This window comes from Adiantum capillus-veneris, chromosome 25 (assembly GCF_014529385.1).
Source record: "Adiantum capillus-veneris isolate H3 chromosome 25, ASM1452938v2, whole genome shotgun sequence".
NCBI classification, from domain to species: Eukaryota; Viridiplantae; Streptophyta; class Polypodiopsida; order Polypodiales; family Pteridaceae; genus Adiantum; species Adiantum capillus-veneris.
Window position 1 is genome coordinate 85145087 of NC_140955.1, and position 19312 is coordinate 85164398.

Here is a 19312-nt window from a genome sequence, read left to right on the forward strand (position 1 = left end):
CAAATTGAAGATACTTGGCCACATTTTAAGAGTGAACCATGCAATTTGCGTTTGGGCATGGCAATGGATGGATTCAATCCATTTGGCTTGAGAAGCTCTTCATGGAGCACTTGGCCTGTGTGCCTTGTCAATTACAACCTCCCCCAAGTGTAGTGGATCTCTTCCAAGGAGATACGAGAGGAATCCATTGCAGTCGCAAGGGCTAACACCATTGAGGCAATTTGCATGATTGAGAAGTATCTACCCACGAGCTACCTAACTATCCAAATGCACTTGCTCGTCCATGTAGTAGATGAGGTTGTAGTGGCAAGTACAGTCCACAGCCGTTGGATGTTCTTTCTAGAGCTGTTCATGAAAACACTTAAGGGTTTTGTTCGCCAAAAAGTGCGTCCAAAGGGGAGCATGGCAGAAGGATGGCTGGTGCAAGAGTCTCTTGTCTTGACGACCAAATTTTAATCCGTTTCTGACCCAAAAATGCCTCGGCTATGGAGCGATGAGGAGGATGCAAGATTGGTGGAAGAGGAGCCGTAGGGGCAAGGGGTACCGAAGAAAATGGACGACGCCATGCGAGAAAAGATCATGAAGTTCTGTATACTAAATTCAGAGCCGATGAAAAAATGGCTTGAAAGGTACGAAGAAGAGAAAGAGAGACGCAATAAGGAGCGACACGATTTCAGGCGAAGCCGAACGACTAGAGGCTTACCCTTGCTAGACTGTCTCGCTCCTCTACCTGAATTCCCTACAATGGCATGGTTGGACAAGACAGTGAGAGCAGCTCAACAGATCGGAGAACCCATATCTCCAGAAGAGGAAGAGTTGGCTATTGGATGTGACTGGAGGCATCATACATACATGGCACTGTGGTTGCATGGAGAGCATTTCAAAACACAAAAAATTGACAGCAGAAGAAACACGTTTGACAATGGGGTAATGGTTAGTTTCATGCAAAAGAGCAGGGCTATTGCCAGAGACACGAATGAGAGCACTAGCAACCTGGATTACTATGGTCTGGTGTCAGATATCTTGAAAATCAGCTTCAGACGGTTTGAGATGTTTTTGTTGGATGTGAAGTGGTTCAAGGTGATTACTTCTAGTCACAATGCAACGGTACGCAGAGATGGAAACAAGTTTGTGCAGATAGATTCTACAAAGGTTTGGACAGATGCGAGCGACACGTTTGCTCTCCTCAAACATTGCGAGCAAGTGGTCTATGGATCGGACCCTCGAGAGAGACAATGGTGGTTTGTGGTTCAAGTTGCTCCAAGAAATAAACAAGTATTTGAAGGGCAAGAGCTCGTGGAGGAAAGTCGGCCAGACGACACAAATACTACTGTGACATTAGATGAGATGGACGAAGGTATGACAGAGAAGCTGACAGATATATGAGGGATGATGCAGACGAGACAGATATGACACTTGTAGATGAAGATGCAATGGATGAAGACAATCCGCCAGAACGAGTTGGGGTAGAGTTATGTCTGCAGTTAGAGATAGACGATGATACAGTGCAAGATCTTATCGATGATGCCTCACTAGTCGAGGCCTGTAAGTGTTTGTGTGAAGATGTTGATTTAAAATTAAGCTCTTTCTTAATTTAAACAAAGGTGTTCTTACGCTTTATTTTACTTTCTTTGTGCAGGACTTTAGTATGGCAGACCAGTCGCCAGATCTCGTTTCTATGAGTGAGGATGTATTTATGGGCTTCATCACACGGATGACGCCCAGACAGATGACAGATGCGTCTCAGTATTGGATAGCTAGAGGTACGGGTATCACGCCTCCGGGCTTCACACTCGAGGGTCTGACGCCTATGGGGGGGGATGCCTATGGATAAGACGCCTGCGAGGTCTCCCATCATGGACGCTTTGACACCTAGGGATACGGTAGAGGCGGGTACGTCATCATCTCCGCAACACAGGCGCACTTGTCGATCTCGATGATCGTCAGGTGGAGGTGGTGGTTGCTGTGGAGGAGGGTCCACAGATGCTTTGACCCCTCCTCACTCACGACCCTCGTCCTACCTAGGCACACCTCTCGACACACCTCTTAGCACACCTCGGACACCTTGGGGGGCACATGATCCTAGTGCCTCCAAGGTCTATACTATACAGGCAAATGGACAGGTTGACATGGATAATCGGGACTGAGATGAGACAGCAGGTTCGCCAGCTCGCGGAGCTACAGTTTTCTACCACCATTATGATGTCTTAGCCTGATCAGGATCGCAGCAAAGTCAATTATATAGTGGAGACCATTATGAGAGAGTATCAGCCTGCTCCGGGTTCAGAGGAGCTTCCGAGGAGGTGGATCACGAATGTTGCACGGGACACCGTGAAACATCGTCGAGATGCAGCTCGTCGGGCTTTCAGGCAGGGCTCGTCGAAGCCTTCGAGCATCTCACACGAGACGTGGCAGTAGATCAGGGAGGATGAGCAGACAGTGGACACGAGGTTCAGACAGCAACGTCAGGCCACGGAGGTACGACAGATGACCAGGGACACATCTCATCTTGCCAGCGGAGGCTTCAACACCTTTCGCTATGAGTTTGTGAGTTTTCAGTCCAATCCTAGCTATGGCGTTTTTTAAAAAAAAGCAATGAATCATGTATTCTTAATTACTTTGGTTTTTGTATAAATGCAGAATCTTGCAATGCATCGAGCCCTGACACGCCAAGAGGAGACAGAAAGATATCAGAGAGGCATTTATGAAGTATTGAATGATCTTGCTGCTGGCAGGAGAGCCTATAGACTGGGAGGCCTTAGAGTCTCGCTGATCAATTGAGGTGAGACGTTTGATCGAGACAAATAATATGTGTGAGTTGACTTAATTAATTAAGTATATGTGAAGTAATATCTTACTAATTTTGTGACTTGTCCCTTTATGTGTAGGTTGTGACGCACGAGTCATCAGTGGATTTCTATATATGTTTTGTGAGACACAGACACATCTCTATGTTTCTTTCTTGTATAGACATGGTTATGGTTATTGTTTATTGTTTATGGATGTTATGGTTATGGTTATGTTTAACTTTATGGTTATGTTTAACTTTATGGTTATGGTTATGGTTATTGTTCTGTTTATGGTTTTGATCAATATGGTTATGGTTATGGTTTTAATTTGGTTATGTTTTTGCACAAAGTTCGTTATATATGAAGTTCGTTATGGTTATGGTTTTTATTTGGTTATGGTTTTGCACAAAGTTCGTTTCATTTCTTCCATCAAGTTATGCCTTAAATCTCATGTGAGATCCTACATGGATATCATGTAGGAGGCGTATACATATGGTTTTTTTTGAAAAGTTAAACGAAGGGAACTCTGCCGAAATGTTTGCGGGAGCACAGTTGATTTTGGTGCTGCTCGCTTTCTTGGGCAGAGGACAGGCAGTCTGGTTGTGGTTGTGTCCATCTTTTCACTGGGCACAGGCCAGGCTGCCTGTCCTCTGCCCAATAATTTTTTTTTCTCATATGGTCGTCGATATACGTATCGATACAGGCATCGAAAACAATGCTTTTCGACGTTGATATCGATGCGTATTTCGACGGTTTCATAGTGACGTAGATTTCGACGCAGTTTTCGACGGCTCGCATCGAAATCTGCGTCGAAGGCACCTGTTTTTGTTGTAGTGTTAAAAATTAAGTCTTATTTAACACACATACTAAACTCTAGGGTAAGGAATAAGCTATGCCCATAAAGATGCACAAATAGTTTGACAATATTGTAGTGATTGGATGAATTAGTTAGAGAGCCATTCATGGCTAATACATGTGATTAATGAGCTTAATTAGAGTAGCACAAGCTACAAGAGAGAGAGTTGCTACAAACTAGAGAGCTTGATTCATGCAAGGTGGATAATGTGTGTATGTGGATGCTCTTAAATAGAGCCAAATGGAATTTCCACATAGACACAAGTGACATCACTAGATGCCTTATCTTCCACATAGGAAGTTGACTAGGCTTTCCACATCACTTTCACATGGGTTTGCACACATGGTTGGACACATAGGATGCTTACATGGAGAGGGGTTTCACAAAGGTGAGAGGTGCTACAATGCCCGCACCCCAACAATCCTACCCTTGTGGGTATTGTTGCACATAACACACAAGATTGAGCACTCAGACAAATAGACTCCCATTATTCACACAAAGGACAATGAAGGCACACAATTTACTTCCCTCACACTAGTAGGTGGTAGGCACACACAAGCTTTCCCTACACAAATAGCGATAAGCACACAAGTCTCCCACACAAAAGGGTAGACACAAGCTTCCCTACACAAAAAAAGGTTTTGGCACATAAACTGAGTGCTCACTTATACATTCACAGGGTTATCTTATTTGGAGGATCTTCTCCCCCACACGTCTGAAATTGTTGTTTGATGTTGTTGTGACCTTTTCCATGACACTGATGTTGTTGGTTGTTTGTTGATTTTCTTTACTCTTTGGGGATGTTGTTGACCTTGCCTTAGATGTTGCAACATAGGAGACTAATGCATTGGTAGGCATGTCATACACAATAATGATGGTGCGTATGAATTTTATGGCCTTTAAGGAAGGTCTTATCACCAGTAGGATGACAATATCTAGTACTCTTACGATCACCATAAGTACAAAGGCATAGACATATACATACATCTCATGTGTGATGTCAAAATGGTGCATAATGAGGTAGAGGTGCTTACAATTATGTTGGTGCACGCAAATAAAAGAGCTCCTAGGCAAATAAAACAATGCACACGAGCAAGGAATAATAAACCTCTTAATGAAAAATAAAAACCCCTCAAGGACTAATAAATAAGCTCCTTTGATGCTTGGTGAATGATGAACAAAGCAGAGCACATACACGAGCAGCTGCTAGCTCTAGCCACTGGTGGCACCTATCAGGTCGCTAGCTGATTGAAAGCTGGATGAATTGTAGGTTGATGTGGAGCACATAGAAAATGGCCACCATTCAGTTGGCAATGATCATTCATGAGCAATCAAATTGGTCGATCAAATCAATGCGACTCAACTGTGATAGTTTTCATTCGGTGGTCTCGTTTGATGATTCTGTTTAGAGCCAACTCAAAAGTTAAAGATGATTAAGTACTTTGAAATCCTCTCAATTAATTCCACCCTAGATTGTCCAATTTGCCTGCAAGGCCAATTTTGTTGTTCTAGGGGTGGCTCCCACACACTTTAATGCAAATGGATGCACACACATCTAAAATTAATGGCTCCCACACACTTTAATGCAAATGCATGCACACACACACATCCAAAATTAGTACGTGTGATTAGTGGTGCTAATCTCAACCAAATCTAGAACAAGAATATGTTCCCATCTTGAAGCAAGCTCATGTCGCGCAAACAGGTGGACATTTCTCAACTGAGACTACAGCTAAAGCCATAATGATGTCAGGTCTTTGGTGGCCAATATTGTTTGGTGATGCTAAAGAGTTTGTAAAACGATGTAATGAATGCCAAAGGGCGAAGCCACTAATCAAAAGAGATAGCATACCATTATGACCCATGATGGGAGCGAGAGTCTTTGCTAAGTGGGGAATTGATTTTATTGGCCCGATAAATCCACCCGCTTACATAACTCATGCCCAATATATTATAGTGGCAACAGACTATTAGATCAAGTGGGTAGCAACTAAGGCGACAATAAAAAATGATGCACGTACAACTGCTAAGTTCTTGTGTATTTTTGGTTTTAGAAGATATGGGCTAACTATTGAAATAGTAAGTGATAGAGGAGTAAATCTTGTTCAATGCAACCATTGAATATCTTTTAGATGAATTCATGGTGATTCATAGAAAATCAGCTCCCTATAATCCTCAGGCCAATGGTCAAGCGGAGAGCACCAATAAAATTTTGTGTGCTACCCTTACCACAATAGTTGGCAAATCTAAAGCAGATTGGGAAATGAAATTGCACTCAATAATTTGGGCTTATTGTGTAGCTTACAAAACAAGCATAGGAACTACACCTTTTCCGGTAGATGAAATATTAGAGTGGACCACATGGTGTTTTGTTCTAGCACAAGATATGCATCAATTATCTGCTAGGGGTAGCTGATCTCAAATTGTTCCTTTCGTTTTAATAAAACTGCATGGATCTTTTTCCCTTCCTTCCAATTAAGATGATCACGATTAAACTCTTCTCGTATAGGCTTGTTAAGATCAACACTTCAACTCAATATTGGCTGTACTTTGCATGAAAACCTCTTACACTTTCCTCTAGCTTGTGTGCCTTTGTAGTACATGCTCTTGCTTCTTCACATGAAATTCTTGCCCTTGTGGTTGTGTTAAGTATGACATATGTGTCCAATCCAACTTGAATGTATAATGAAGGTATGAATCATCATGTGGAAATTAACACCAAAAGGCTTCAAATGCATAATCTAGAATAAAAGAACACCAACGACACCACATCTACGGAATTAATTGCTCAGTATGTAGGTATAACATGTGTATGTAGGTATAACATGTGTATGTAGGTATAACATGTCGGCAACCCCACGCCTTACACAAGCACATCTCTCTCATCCACTCCCACACGTCCAAAGCCACACCATACATTGAATTGCTTCATGCACATTCTCTTATATTATATACATGCCACAGCCGCACGAAAAAAATGCAGAGAAAGAAGAGGCATCAATTAGTGAGTTGAAAAAAGTATTAGGAAGAAGAGATCAAATCAAGAGCATGTCCCCACACGAAACCCAACATTGATGCCACTTTAACTAAATATTAGCAGAGAGCTTGAAAGTAGCTAGACATGTAGGAAGATGAAAACAAGATAGCAAATGTGACTCTAGATGGACTGATCGTATTAAATTATCAATCGACAAGAGATTATAAATAGAAAATTTTTTAGGGTTTTGCTAGTGTGTATGCTCAGATCATTTGAAGCGTTTGGGTCTTCACCCCTTTTCTTGGAAAGTTTGTCAAAGGTTTCATAGATGATTTTTGTGTATATAGCTCAATAAAAGAACATGTTCACAAGCTAGAAATGACTTTTGCAAGGTATGATGAATGTGGGGGTCAGTTAAACCCAAAGAAATATCATTTGGCACAGCCTAGAGTGAAGCTTCTTGGGCATGTGATTTCAGATAATGGAATTGAGGTAGATCGAGAGGAAGGGGAAGCTTTGTTATTGCTATCATCTCCAAAAGATACAAAACATCTAGCTACTTTCATTCAGAAGGTTATCAACAAAATTCCTCTTTTTCATCGTGGTGATCAACCATAGCGGTGGTGTGAAGAAGCGAAGAAGAAGAAGAAGATCGGCAGTCAATTTTTACGTTATTCTACACAAGGGTGAGTCCAAGCTTTTTCAAGGCTTCACCATATAAAGGATTTCCTCCTCATTCACCCCTCTTTTCTCAACAATTCAGCTCATTCTATGACTTGTAAATGTATCATTAACGTTTTTTAGTGATTACTAACACTAACTACTAATCTTTTGTTATAAATTGCACCCACTCTACTCTACCTTGGAGTAGGCAGCCACACACAAGTAAATTCACTCACTCCTCTAAAGCATCTCTCATTTCACCTCAATAATTCTCTCCTCTTGAGCCCACATCCATGTGGCTCAAGGGATAGGAGAGCCCCATTCTCATAAGGAGATATAAAGTACTCCATAAACATGTTTTCCATATAAATGATCATTAGGCAATAATCCTAATAACAACTCTCCTCACCTATAAATAGTGCCCCTTCTCCTTTGTAAAAATCATCATCTCTACACTAGCTATTGTGCGTTATGTTTGAGTGTAGCACACATTGTTCTCCACCTTAGTTGTAAGGAGAGAGAGTAAGCTCTCTATACATCATCACCCTTAGTGCATAGAAAAGCTCAAACTACATGGAGTTTTGAGAGGATGTGAGTGAGTTATACTTTCTCCCATCACGATTGTATCCACTCGCTATATTAATAATTGATATCTTGGGTGCAATTATTTTCCAAAGGCTCCTGCTTCACCTCCCAAATTGGCTTGGCAAATTCATCCACTCCCACAAGGTGATTCGTTCATTGAAGGTTGCTTGTGTTGCTGTTTGTGCTTGAGGATTCTTTGTTGTTGGTATTGTGTGGCTACCATTGTAAGAGGTGTATGGTGAGAGGGCTCCCATAACCATAAGACAATGTGCAAGCAATGATATAACCAATCTTGACTGTGGTTGCTTGAATCTCCTTCAAGCTCTTGGTCCTTTCACAAGTAAATCATTAAGGTTGAAGCTACGTTTTTCACAATTTCTCTCTCTCTCTCTCTCTCTCTCTCTCTCTCTCTCTCTCTCTCTCTCTCTCTCTCTCTCTCTCTCTCTCTCTCTCTCTCTCTCAATTTTGGCATGTAGGTGTACCCTCTCCTTTGCTCTGAGGCCCCCCTTTGTGGGATAAATGCTAGGCACATGGCACATTGCTCCATCCTCCCCAACTTCCCCAAACCCAAACCTGAAATTTGTCCTTCTTCCCCAAACTGGAAAGAACTTCCCAATGCATAACTTGCTGCCCCGAACTCCAAATGATATGCCGTAACTCACGATCCGGAGCCCACGCTCCTCGCTACCACCAAAAATGGTAAACTCATCATTTTCAAGCTAGGCTCATTATACCAACCCACTTACCAACAACCACGTGCACATGCCCCGCTGCCTTCCAAGCAAGGCATGCCGCCCCACTTGAAATGCACATAACTTGCAATATATAAACCCAAACAATGTATAGTAAAGCATGGTTTGAAGTTCATATCCAAGACCTTCTCCAGCATTTACAAGAGCATGATTTTCCACCCAATCACAACACTACTATTCATGGCAAACCAACATACCGTAGCAACATGATTTCCACACATAAACGCCAATATGTACAAATGTACATGACCTTCCATCTGGCATCTTTCTTGGCCACCCTAACAAACATATATACATGTTCAAAGCCCACTCATAAAACTAACTAAAGTGACTGGCGGCGGCCAACAATACCACACAAAAAAACCACACATATTAGCCCCCCCAACTAGCATGGAGCACTTTCAAGTGTTCCAGGCATGCATTGTAGCATCACATAATCCTTGTGACATAAGGCTTGAGCCTGATACCATTGACTCAAGCCTTATGTACCTTCCCATCAACATCCATCAGCTGATAACTGCCATTATCAAATATCTCCTTTATGACAAACGGACCCTCCTATCTCAGTTTAAACTTTGTTTGGAAAGTAGAGTCCAAAGCACTGCTATGCCTCATCACCAGCATCCCTTTGTGCATTCCTTTCTCCTTGATCTTCTCATTAAACAAATCAGTCCTCCTTTGACCCAAACATTCATAAAAGCCAATAGCATTTTCTCTATCCAACAACAACGTATGCATAGAAACCAGCCTCTCCTTGACACGATCATCTTCAGCCATACTATGCTTCAAAATAAACTCCAAAGAAGGCAACATAATATTGATTGGGAGTACACATTTCTCACCATAAACCAAGTGAAAAGGCGTAAACCCTATAACAGACTTCTGTGTGACTCTACATGCCCACAATGCCCTCTCCAAGTACATATCCCAATCTTTAGACCGTTATTCCACAAGCTTAACCAACATTTTTTGCAGAACCCCATTAAAAGCTTCCACCAATCCATTGCATTGGGGATGATAAGGAGTAGAGAACCTATGTTTGATTTCTAACTTTTCTACCAAGTCTGCCATAAGATCACTTCTGAATTCTCTACCTTGATCACTCACAAGCTCCAAAGGCACTCCAAACCTGCAACAAATGCAATCAAACACAAAATTCCCAACGTCTTTTGTAGTAGCTCCCCTGCTAGCTTTTGCCTCTGGCCACCTGGTCATATAATCCAGTGCACTAAGTATGTAATGCTTACCATTTTTCATCCCTGGGAATGGCCCAATCACATCAAAACCCCATTTTTCAAATGGCCCATAACTCACTATATGCTTCATTAGTTAAGGCATCAACCTTCTTTTTTGAAACATTTGGCATTCATGGTAGCTTCTACATCAATGCACAATATCCCTATTCATACTGGGCCACATAATTTGGTTTCAAAACCTTTCTCCGTGTAGGTTCCACACCAAAATGTCCGCCACATCCTTCCTCATGATAGGCTTTCAAGCAACAGAAATTTCATCATACCAAAGCACTCTCCTAATAACACCATCCACTCCTTTATGAAACAGATGCTCACCAATCAAAACATACCTCAAAGTTCTTTTGGTGATGGCACGCCTTTGCTTGGAATTCAGCTCCTTCCTCGCAAAACCTATTTGTAACACATGCTCTTCTTCATGGAGAGACTCCCTTCCAAGATACTTTGGCTCAAGAAGTTTCAAAGCATGTAAATCCTTCACAAACACACCTTCTACTAGTTCATGTGCCCTCACATTTTTATCTCTAGGTACATGCCGAATTTGAAAGGCAATAAATGACTTCAACAACTTTCTCACCTTAAAGAACCAACCTTTCATGCCCTCTTTGTTGACCTTCCAAGTACCTTGTACCTGTCTTATGATGAGCATCGCATCACCTTTAATCAAAAGCCTTTTAATATGTCTCCTCACACATTCTTCCAACCCGAAGTATAAGCTGGCATACTTTGCTTCATTGTTGGACCTCACATCCACTTCTCGGTTGCCATACCAAACTTCCATACCATTTTTGTCCATTAAAAAAAAACCAATTGCTGCCTTGTTAACACTTCTTTTGAATGCACCATCAAAATATAACGTACCTTCCACATCTTGCAACTCCTAGTGTATTGTCGAAGCAGGAACAATCTTCTTCTCCACTTCTTTCTTTGTATCCTTCTTGACATTTATTTCTTTGAAGGTAAGCATATCAGCCATATTTGCACGTACACTTTCTTCTTTGACAAAGGTGATATCAAATTGTTGCAACTCAAGTATCCATTTTGAAGCTTGGGGCTGTCACACCTGGGTATTTCAAAGCATGAGGCAACAAAGCACATGACGTTAAGACCACAAAAGGTTTACTAATAAGATAAGACTTCAGCCTCTTCGTAGCATAAACAAAATTCCACACCAATTTCTTCACTTCATGCCAAGATTGTTGTGCATTGGTCATTGTCTTGCTTATATAGTAAACTGGCCTCATATAAGAGTGTTTCTTTCCTTTTTGCATTAACACCGCCCCAATAGCATGCTTTCCAACACTCAAGCTCAAATAGAATATTTCATCCCAAGATGGAGGCATCATTGTCGGCAAAATAGAGAGCTTCTCTTTCACATTCTCAAAGGCTTCCTGCTCTTCTATCATCCACACAAAGCGGTCCTTTTGCATTGCCTTTTGCAAAGGATGCACAACTCTGCTAACATACAAAAAGACCTCGATAAATACCTGAGTTTTTGCACAAAGCTCATGAGTTCCTTTGTGTTCTTGGAGCTCTCCATCATGAGTAGGCATTCCACTTTAGAAGGGTCTGGAGTGATTCCATTTTCACTGATCTCATGTCCTAAGAGGATCACTCTGGCTCTCGCAATTTTACGTTACCTTTTTTCAAAAAAATTGGACAAAGTCCAGGCTGGCAGCCCGCCCACGCGCGTGGGGAGTGTGAACAGGAGGGGGGATGGGATGTACATGGGATGTACAATTGTGGAGAATCTCGGCATGGGATGTACAATTGTCCTTGGCCCCGTGGGAAGCCACAGAGAAATACCTTGAATTACCCATTGGTGAATGCAGGTGATGGTCCCAATCAACAACCAAGGCTTTTGCAAAGGCCTAATGGTGGACCTGGTCTAGCAAGACCTCAGCCAAGAAGAGCAGAGACGATTCCACCTTTGTCGGATCCAAATGTGAATGATAGAAGTAACAAAATCAAAACAGGAAGACATTGAAGTAAATGGTATCAGGCGCGGGCATGGGAAAGGTAAGAAAAAGGAAGGAGTAGCTTCCCAAAGTGATCATGGATGAGGCAAAAAGGCAAAGGAGACCAAGGAAGTCAAGAGGATTCGACGTCGCATCAACCTTCACGACTTTTGTCTTGGACATGGTATGTCTCCATACAACCTTGTGGAAGACATGAGAGGTGAGGGTTCTGACATCTCGTGGCCATAGTTTCGAGCATGATGTTCACAAGTTAGGAGGGAGTTAACAAAGGCAATTAGCACTAGAAGAAAGACAAAAGAGAATGTGCTTGTTGTAAAAATTTCACAAGCTGAAATGGATGAGGATATTACACCTGTGCTATATTGTTACATCAAAGGGAATCTAGTTAGAAAGGGTCTAGTGGACGGAGGTACACAAATTTGCATCATGACCGAGCTTCTCATGCAAAGACTAGGCATGCACATCCATGAGATGCCTGAAATTAAGGTGAAAATGGAAAACAATAGCAAGGCTAGATGCCTAGGAATTTGTAAGAATGTTTCTGTGGAAAATTTTGGCATTAAGAAAGTTGTTGACTTCTACATTATGTCTATCAAGGGAAATGGTTATCCTAGGTAGACTGTGGCTAAGGAGAATACGAGCTTCGCAGGCTTGAAGAGACTCTACGACATGGGAGGTGAGCTCAATCCTGAAAAATGTCACATAGGTGAGGATGAAGTCATTTTGCTTGGTCATAAGTTCTCCTACAAGGACATTGAAGTGGATCCCTCCAAGGCAAAGGCTCTTAGTGAGTGACCATCTCCAAGATCTCTCAAGGAGGTCATTTCATTCATTCAAAAGTTGAAGTACATGTCACGCTTCATTCACTTAGCCTAAGAGTTACTTCACCCATTGCAAAAGTTGACACAACAGGTAGAGTTTGCATGGCCTCATGAGCTTGAAGAACATTTTTGTAACATCAAAGTCATTTTGTCAGAACTGCCAACACTCATGCCTTCTTGTTTGGATTACACATTCTTTGTTAGCTCTAGCGTTGGACAAAAAACATTTGGTGCAGTTTTGTTACAACAAGATCCCCACAACACTAGGATGAAACCCATCTACTTTGCTAGTAAGGTTATGAATGCTTTAGAGGAAGACTACACTGAAGAAAAACTCATTATGCTTGCTCTCATCTTTGCAGAGAGGAAATTTAGGTCATACTTGCTAGCAAAACCTTTTGTAATTCTCACTGCAAAAAAAATGTTTCCTTGGGTGTCATCTCAAAGACTCTTAGTGCTAGAATCTTAAAGTGGGTTTATGGAATTGCAAGAGTTTGAATGCTCTTTCAAGGTAGAAGATAGTGTGTGTGCACAGTTGGCAGGGATCCTCACTTATAGAGTGAATGAGAAGGAAATTAAAGTGCCTGAAGTAAAGACTCTATCATTGCCACTGTTGAGCTTATATGTGAAGCTACTCAATATATAGATTACATATATAGCTTCTCTATATATAGCACCCAGGTCCCCTCTATATATACATCATCTCATGTGTGTCTTCTACACAATTTGGGATTCTATTTCTGTGCTCTCTCTTTCTATTTCAACATGGTATCAGAGCAGAACATTTTTGTTTTCGAGTTTTCTCCTGATACAAAACATTTTTGGAGATTCAACCCACGCCGGCCACCGAAATCAATGTGATCTATAACTTTGCAGAAGAAACTTTTTTCAAATTCTGCACAGATTTCGCGTTATCGTTTTCAGACTACGAACATGTTTGAAAAGCAACTTTTACTTTTTTCTTCAGATTTTCCTCCTAATTAAAAACTTGTTTGTAGAAACGGCCCATGCGAGCCATTGGAACCGATGTGGTCTGCAACTTTGCAAAAAAACCTTTTTCTAAATTCTGCACCGATTTTGAGTTATTGTTTCTAGGCTGCGAATATGTCTGAAAAGCAACTTTCACTTTTTGCTTTTGATTTTTTTCCTAATTAAAAATTTATCAATCATATATTTCTCTTCATCAATCATATATTGCTGATGTAACTTTGCTGCAGAAGACAATTACAAATCGAATAAGTGTTATAGAAATTTGTTCTCAAAAATCTATACTAGATCTATTCTTTGATGTCTCATGTCCATACATCTGTTCTCAAAAGTCTATACTATTCCAAGCTGTCTAACATGTTCTCAAAAATTTACTGATGATTTATTTTTGGATACCTATGTTTCCAGATATCAAATGTCTATAGATCTGTTCATGGATGTCGTTCCGATTCAACCGACATACTGATGATCGTCCAAACGCGCTACTAATGGTATATGATCTTTTGTTATATGATATATTCGTTCATTGATTCTGGTATAATTATTCTTCTAGAGATATAGTTCACATCGTCTCATTGATAATCTCTAGTTGATACCATAATGATTTTGATGGTACCATGATGATGTTTCGTTAGTACCTTGGTCATGATGATGTTTCGTTAGTACCTTGGTCATGATGATTTTCGTTGATACCATGCTGATATTTCGTTAATACCATGGCTATTTTTGGTGATACCATGATGATTATTTTGTTGATACAATGATTATTTTTTATGATACCATGATGATTATTTCATTGATACAATGATTATTTTTGGTGATACCATGATGATTATTTCATTGATACAATGATTATTCTTAGTGATACCATGATACTTTTTGTTGATACCATGATGATTTAGTCATTTTCATTGATACAATGATGATGTTTTGTTAATAACATGATGATATTCATTGATATCATTACGTTGATAAATATCGTTTTATGTACTATATACACATGTCATTTGCATCACGTAATCACGTATCTTATACTTTTATCACGTTTTATGTACTATATACACATGTCATTTGCATCACGTAATCACGTATCTTATACTTTTATGTTCATACTTTATGTACACATGTGTTTTTCGTGCGCATATATGTTGTCAAAAGAGTGGCATCACGAACCATCTCTTATGACATTGTGAATGTAATTATTTCACTAACTTTGCTAGAAATTTTCATGACTATGTTTCTTAAGTCTATGATCTATGTAGGATTGATCAAAGAATTGATTTCATGAAGACTTGGTGACAATAAAAGATTTATGAAGACATGTTTGGTGATATTGATGACAACATGAAGACATGTTTGGTGATATTGATGACGACATGAAGACATGTTTGGTGATGCCATATTGATGACAAGCTACACAAAAGGTTCATGGAGACACTTCTAATCACGAGCTATCGATAGCCTTTACACCTCTTTATTGAACTTTTGCATTTATTATTGTATTTGATAGGATAGGAGTGATGTAACTCCTCATAAAATATTCATTGTAAAAGGAGTGATGTAGCTCCTCATGAATATTTGTACATTCAATGATTTTTATAATATAACGGTGGGTGTATATAGAGATGTGGGTTTTTCCCTTGATCCCCCAAGGGTTTTTTCATCCACATTTAGGGACCCTTATTTGAGTAGGGGTGTTAAGCTTATATGTGAAGCTACTCAATATATGTATTACATATATAGCTTCTCTATATATAGCACACAAGTCCCCACAATATATACAACATCTCATGTGTGTATTCTACATAATTTGGGGTTCTATTTCTGTGCTCTCTCTTTCTATTTCAACAACCACCACCTAAAAGTATACCTAATACCTTCACTTTGTTCTTTGATGGAGCTTTTAGACAAGCCACAGGTAAAGCAGGGGAAGGGCTAGTGTTGCTCGATCCAAATGAAGAGCTGGTCCTAAAAGAGAAGGTTGATTTGGAGAGTTCTACTAGCAAAATTGAAACAGAGTATGGCATACTCCTCCATGGCTTGAAGATATGTGTAGGTCAAAAGATCCAATGTCTCATGCTAAAAGAAGATGCACTTCTTATTGTAAAGCAGATTCTAGGCATTTGGGCATGCAAGAATGAAAGCCTAAGGTAAAAGGTTCAGGCCATCCGTAGGTTTTTTAATCAATTTGAAGAGGTGCAATTGTATCATATTCCTAGAAAAGAAAATGAGGATGCTAAGCTACTTGCACAACAAGCAGTTGCATGTGTTGAGAAGGAAGTGCAGGTCATCATGGTGGCAGCAATCATAAAGCAACCAAGGTACCAAGGAATGGAGTTGTTGGCTCCCATTGTTGGCTACATCTTGGAGGGCTAGTTTCCACAAGGTTTCACCAAGACTCAAAGGAGGAGGCTCATGAGGAAGGCAAGCTCTTTCTTGTTCTTAGAAGGTGCCCTATATCAACGAGGAAAGAATCAGGTGTGTAGGAGAGTGCCTACAATTGCGGAGATTCCAGCCATCTTAAAAGGTTTGTATGAAGAGGTTTGTGGTGGTCATTTTGCACAAGAACTAACCGTGAAGAAAATTTTGCTTGCAGGGTGTTTGGCCAAGCTTACATGTCGATGTCTAACATTGGTGTAGAAGTTGTCACAATTGCCAGGTCAATGGAAATAGAAGGTTAGTGCATGGTCCACGACAATTGGTAGTTGCAAACAATCCTTACAAAAACTGGAGCAATATTGATGCTATGGGTCCTCTACCTAGGACAAAGAACGATAGACTCTACATTTTCGTGGCTATAGACTACATGACTAGGTGGGTGGAAGCACAAAGTGTGGCAAGGATAAATGAAAGGACAATAAGCAAGTTTATCTACACTCATATTTGTTGCAGATTTGGCACACCTCTAGAGATTTTTTCTGATAATGGCCCAGGATTTAGGAAGGGTTTGTTGATAGCAGTATGTGAGAAGCTTCATTTTACATCGTCATAGCACACCTTGCTATCCCCAATCAAATGGGTTACTAGAGAAGGATAATGGTGTCATTGCAGGGATCATTAGGAAGATAGTAAAGGACAAGAAAAATCTTTCGGACAAGTTCTTGGATGGTGCATTATGGGCATATCGTACTACTTACAAAGAAGCAACTGAGTTCACACCATTTCACCTCGTGTACGACCAAGAAGCATTGCAACCGATTGAGCTCAACATTCCAACCTTGCGGCTCAGAGGAAGAACGGCACAAGATGGACAAGAAGCTTGGGTGGATGGGCTCCTCACTTTAGTGGAGCTGGAGTGGAAAAGGGAAGCTGCCTACAAGTGCTATAAGAAGAAAGCTATGCAAGCCACCGAGAAGTTCAATGCCACATTAAAAGATAAGGGGATCAAAGAAGGAGATCTAGTGCTGAAGTATGATAATCGAGTCGACAATAGGTTAGATGCCAAATTTGAAACTAGATGGGACATGAAAGCAAGATGATATAGTGCAGGAAAAGAGAGAAAAGAAAGAGAAAGCACAAAGAGCTGGATACCCTGAAGAGGAGTTGGAGGGACCATGTGGAAGCCTAGATGGGAGAAGAGTGAATTTGGGGAGATTGGACATGGAGTAGTCACCTGCACGTGTACTGGAGAGGGAGAGATGGATCTCATGGAGAGAGAGAAGGCTAATCAGTACAGATCCTAGACAAGAAAGAGGAAGATAGGGAAAGAGAGAGATAGAAACCCGTTTTAGAGAGAGAGTGTAAAAATAGAGTGAGGACATCCTCTTTGTCACCACAAGATGGTAGAGAATGTTGGGTTGGGGATAGTTATGGAGTGAGAGGGAGAAAAGGTGGTGGTGGAGAGATAAATGGGAAGGTAAAGCCTACATAAGTAGGGGCGAGAGAGAGAGAGAATGGAATTTGGGAGAGTAGATCTGCACTTTTCAACAGGTCAAGAAAGAGAAATAAAGAGGCTACTCAACTTTTGGGTGGAGGGAAGAGAGAAGAGAGCGATGGGATAATGGGAGGGAAAACCGTTTTAGATTTAAAAATTCAAAAGAGGAAACTTTTTGGTGGGAGAGTTACCTCTAGCCAAATCTAATAAATCTCCATCCTTTTTTGGGAGAAATATGCAAAAAAGATTTTTTAAAAATCCCCTCCAGCCTACTAGTCCACCACTCAAACCTTGCTTAGACTTAAACTAAATCCTTAAACTACCAAGATAAGTGTCCCTTCTATATCCCACTCTTCCCCTAATGTGAATGCACTTGTTTGTGTTCATGCTAAGGTGCTTATACAGATCATGAAGCTATGCAAGTTGACAATGTTGAAGCTAATGGGTCGTGGATGAAGTTGCTTTTGTATGGTGCTAGCTATTATCATTTTCCTCAAGATTTGGTGGCCACTCTTTCACTTACTTCTGGCTGAAAAGTTCATTCACATCCTGTTGCTGACTATGTTGATAATGTTACACCATTTTGTGCTAGAACACATTCTATGTTGGATGCTAGATTTGATGGCATTTCAAAGATATACTAGGAATCAATCTATCAAAGGGCAGTGAACATTGTTACATATAGCATAACGGATACACTCCATGCCATGACTTTGTGGCTATTTCCATTGGTGTTTGATAGCAAAGTAGTTGTGCAAGTCTTGAATTTTTTGCTTTTCACCTTGATTAAGGGGGAGTAGTTCTAGACAAGCTCATGAAAATTCAGATTTGATCAAGAAATGGGAGATCTTGTAGATGAAGAGAATTATCCTTCTCAAAAAGGACATAGTTTGTTGGGAATAGTTGCATACATTCTGGCTTATTTGAATTAAACATGTATCTTAGGATGGAAAAGCAGTTTGATCTTCAAAGAAGAACAATGTGGTGTAACTTTTCTTTTGTATCTAGTAAGTAGTGCATGTACTCACATTTCCCTTGTATATTCACACATTAAGGGGGAGAGTTGTGATGTGTAATGCTCATGTCCACCCATATTTGAAAGTGTGTGGATCCCCCAATAATACACAAACAAACACCACATAATGTTATTCAAATAGCTATAGCTAGGTTCTGTATAATTGATTATCCATAAAAGGTTTTATTCATGAATACTGGTTGTATTATATGTTTGGCCAAAATATTCAAGTGTACTATTTGTTGATGTGTAAGCTTTTTTTGAATTCTTGTATAACTACTTGCATTTCAATTGTATCGATCAATACGATTTTCAAATCCTCCCTTCTAGGCCAATAACATTGTGTGGCTCAAGTCCATTTTGTAAACGTTGCAAGGCCTTAAAGGATTAATCCTTGAGCTAGTGGCGGTCCTTACACTACTCACCCCTTTTGGAAGAGTTTTTTCCTATAAAATAAAAGAAAGGAATCACTTCTATGAGGACATGTTTTTCCACATGGAATCTTCTTTAGGTCTATCTTTGCACTTCAAAATGCATGACTATTTGATTATGTAATTGTCAATCATGAGAAAGTAGTATAAGTTTACGTTCACATTAGGAAAATTTTGAACTCATTTTTGGGCCTTTTAAGAGTGCCACATCATTAGAGTTGTACAAAAGAAAGCAACCCGGTAGACCCCTATAAATATTGCTTAGAACCCCATGATATGACCTATCATTGGAAAGTTCTTGAAAAATGGATTCTAAAGAGCCAAGGTCCA

General features: G+C 40.3%; 1 protein-coding gene across 1 annotated transcript; it reads left to right on the forward strand.

Moving 5' to 3' along the window:
• Positions 1 to 16277: 16277 nt before the first annotated feature.
• On the forward strand, positions 16278 to 17141 carry LOC147425197 (uncharacterized). The gene is made up of 2 exons (XM_086500034.1): positions 16278 to 16338; positions 16714 to 17141. Exons 1-2 carry the CDS (start codon positions 16278 to 16280, stop codon positions 17139 to 17141), a joined length of 489 nt encoding a protein of 162 aa, XP_086356160.1.
• The last annotated feature ends 2171 nt before the right edge of the window (positions 17142 to 19312 follow it).

What these genes read in the sequence shown, in the direction of transcription:
- LOC147425197 (XM_086500034.1), top strand. Translation starts at nt 16,278, where the DNA reads ATGTCGATGTCTAACATTGGTGTAGAAGTTGTCACAATTGCCAGGTCA. An exon ending in CAGGTCAATGGAAATAGAAG is followed by an intron (nt 16,339 to 16,713) that starts GTTAGTGCATGG and finishes GTGTCATTGCAG; the next exon opens with GGATCATTAGGAAGATAGTA.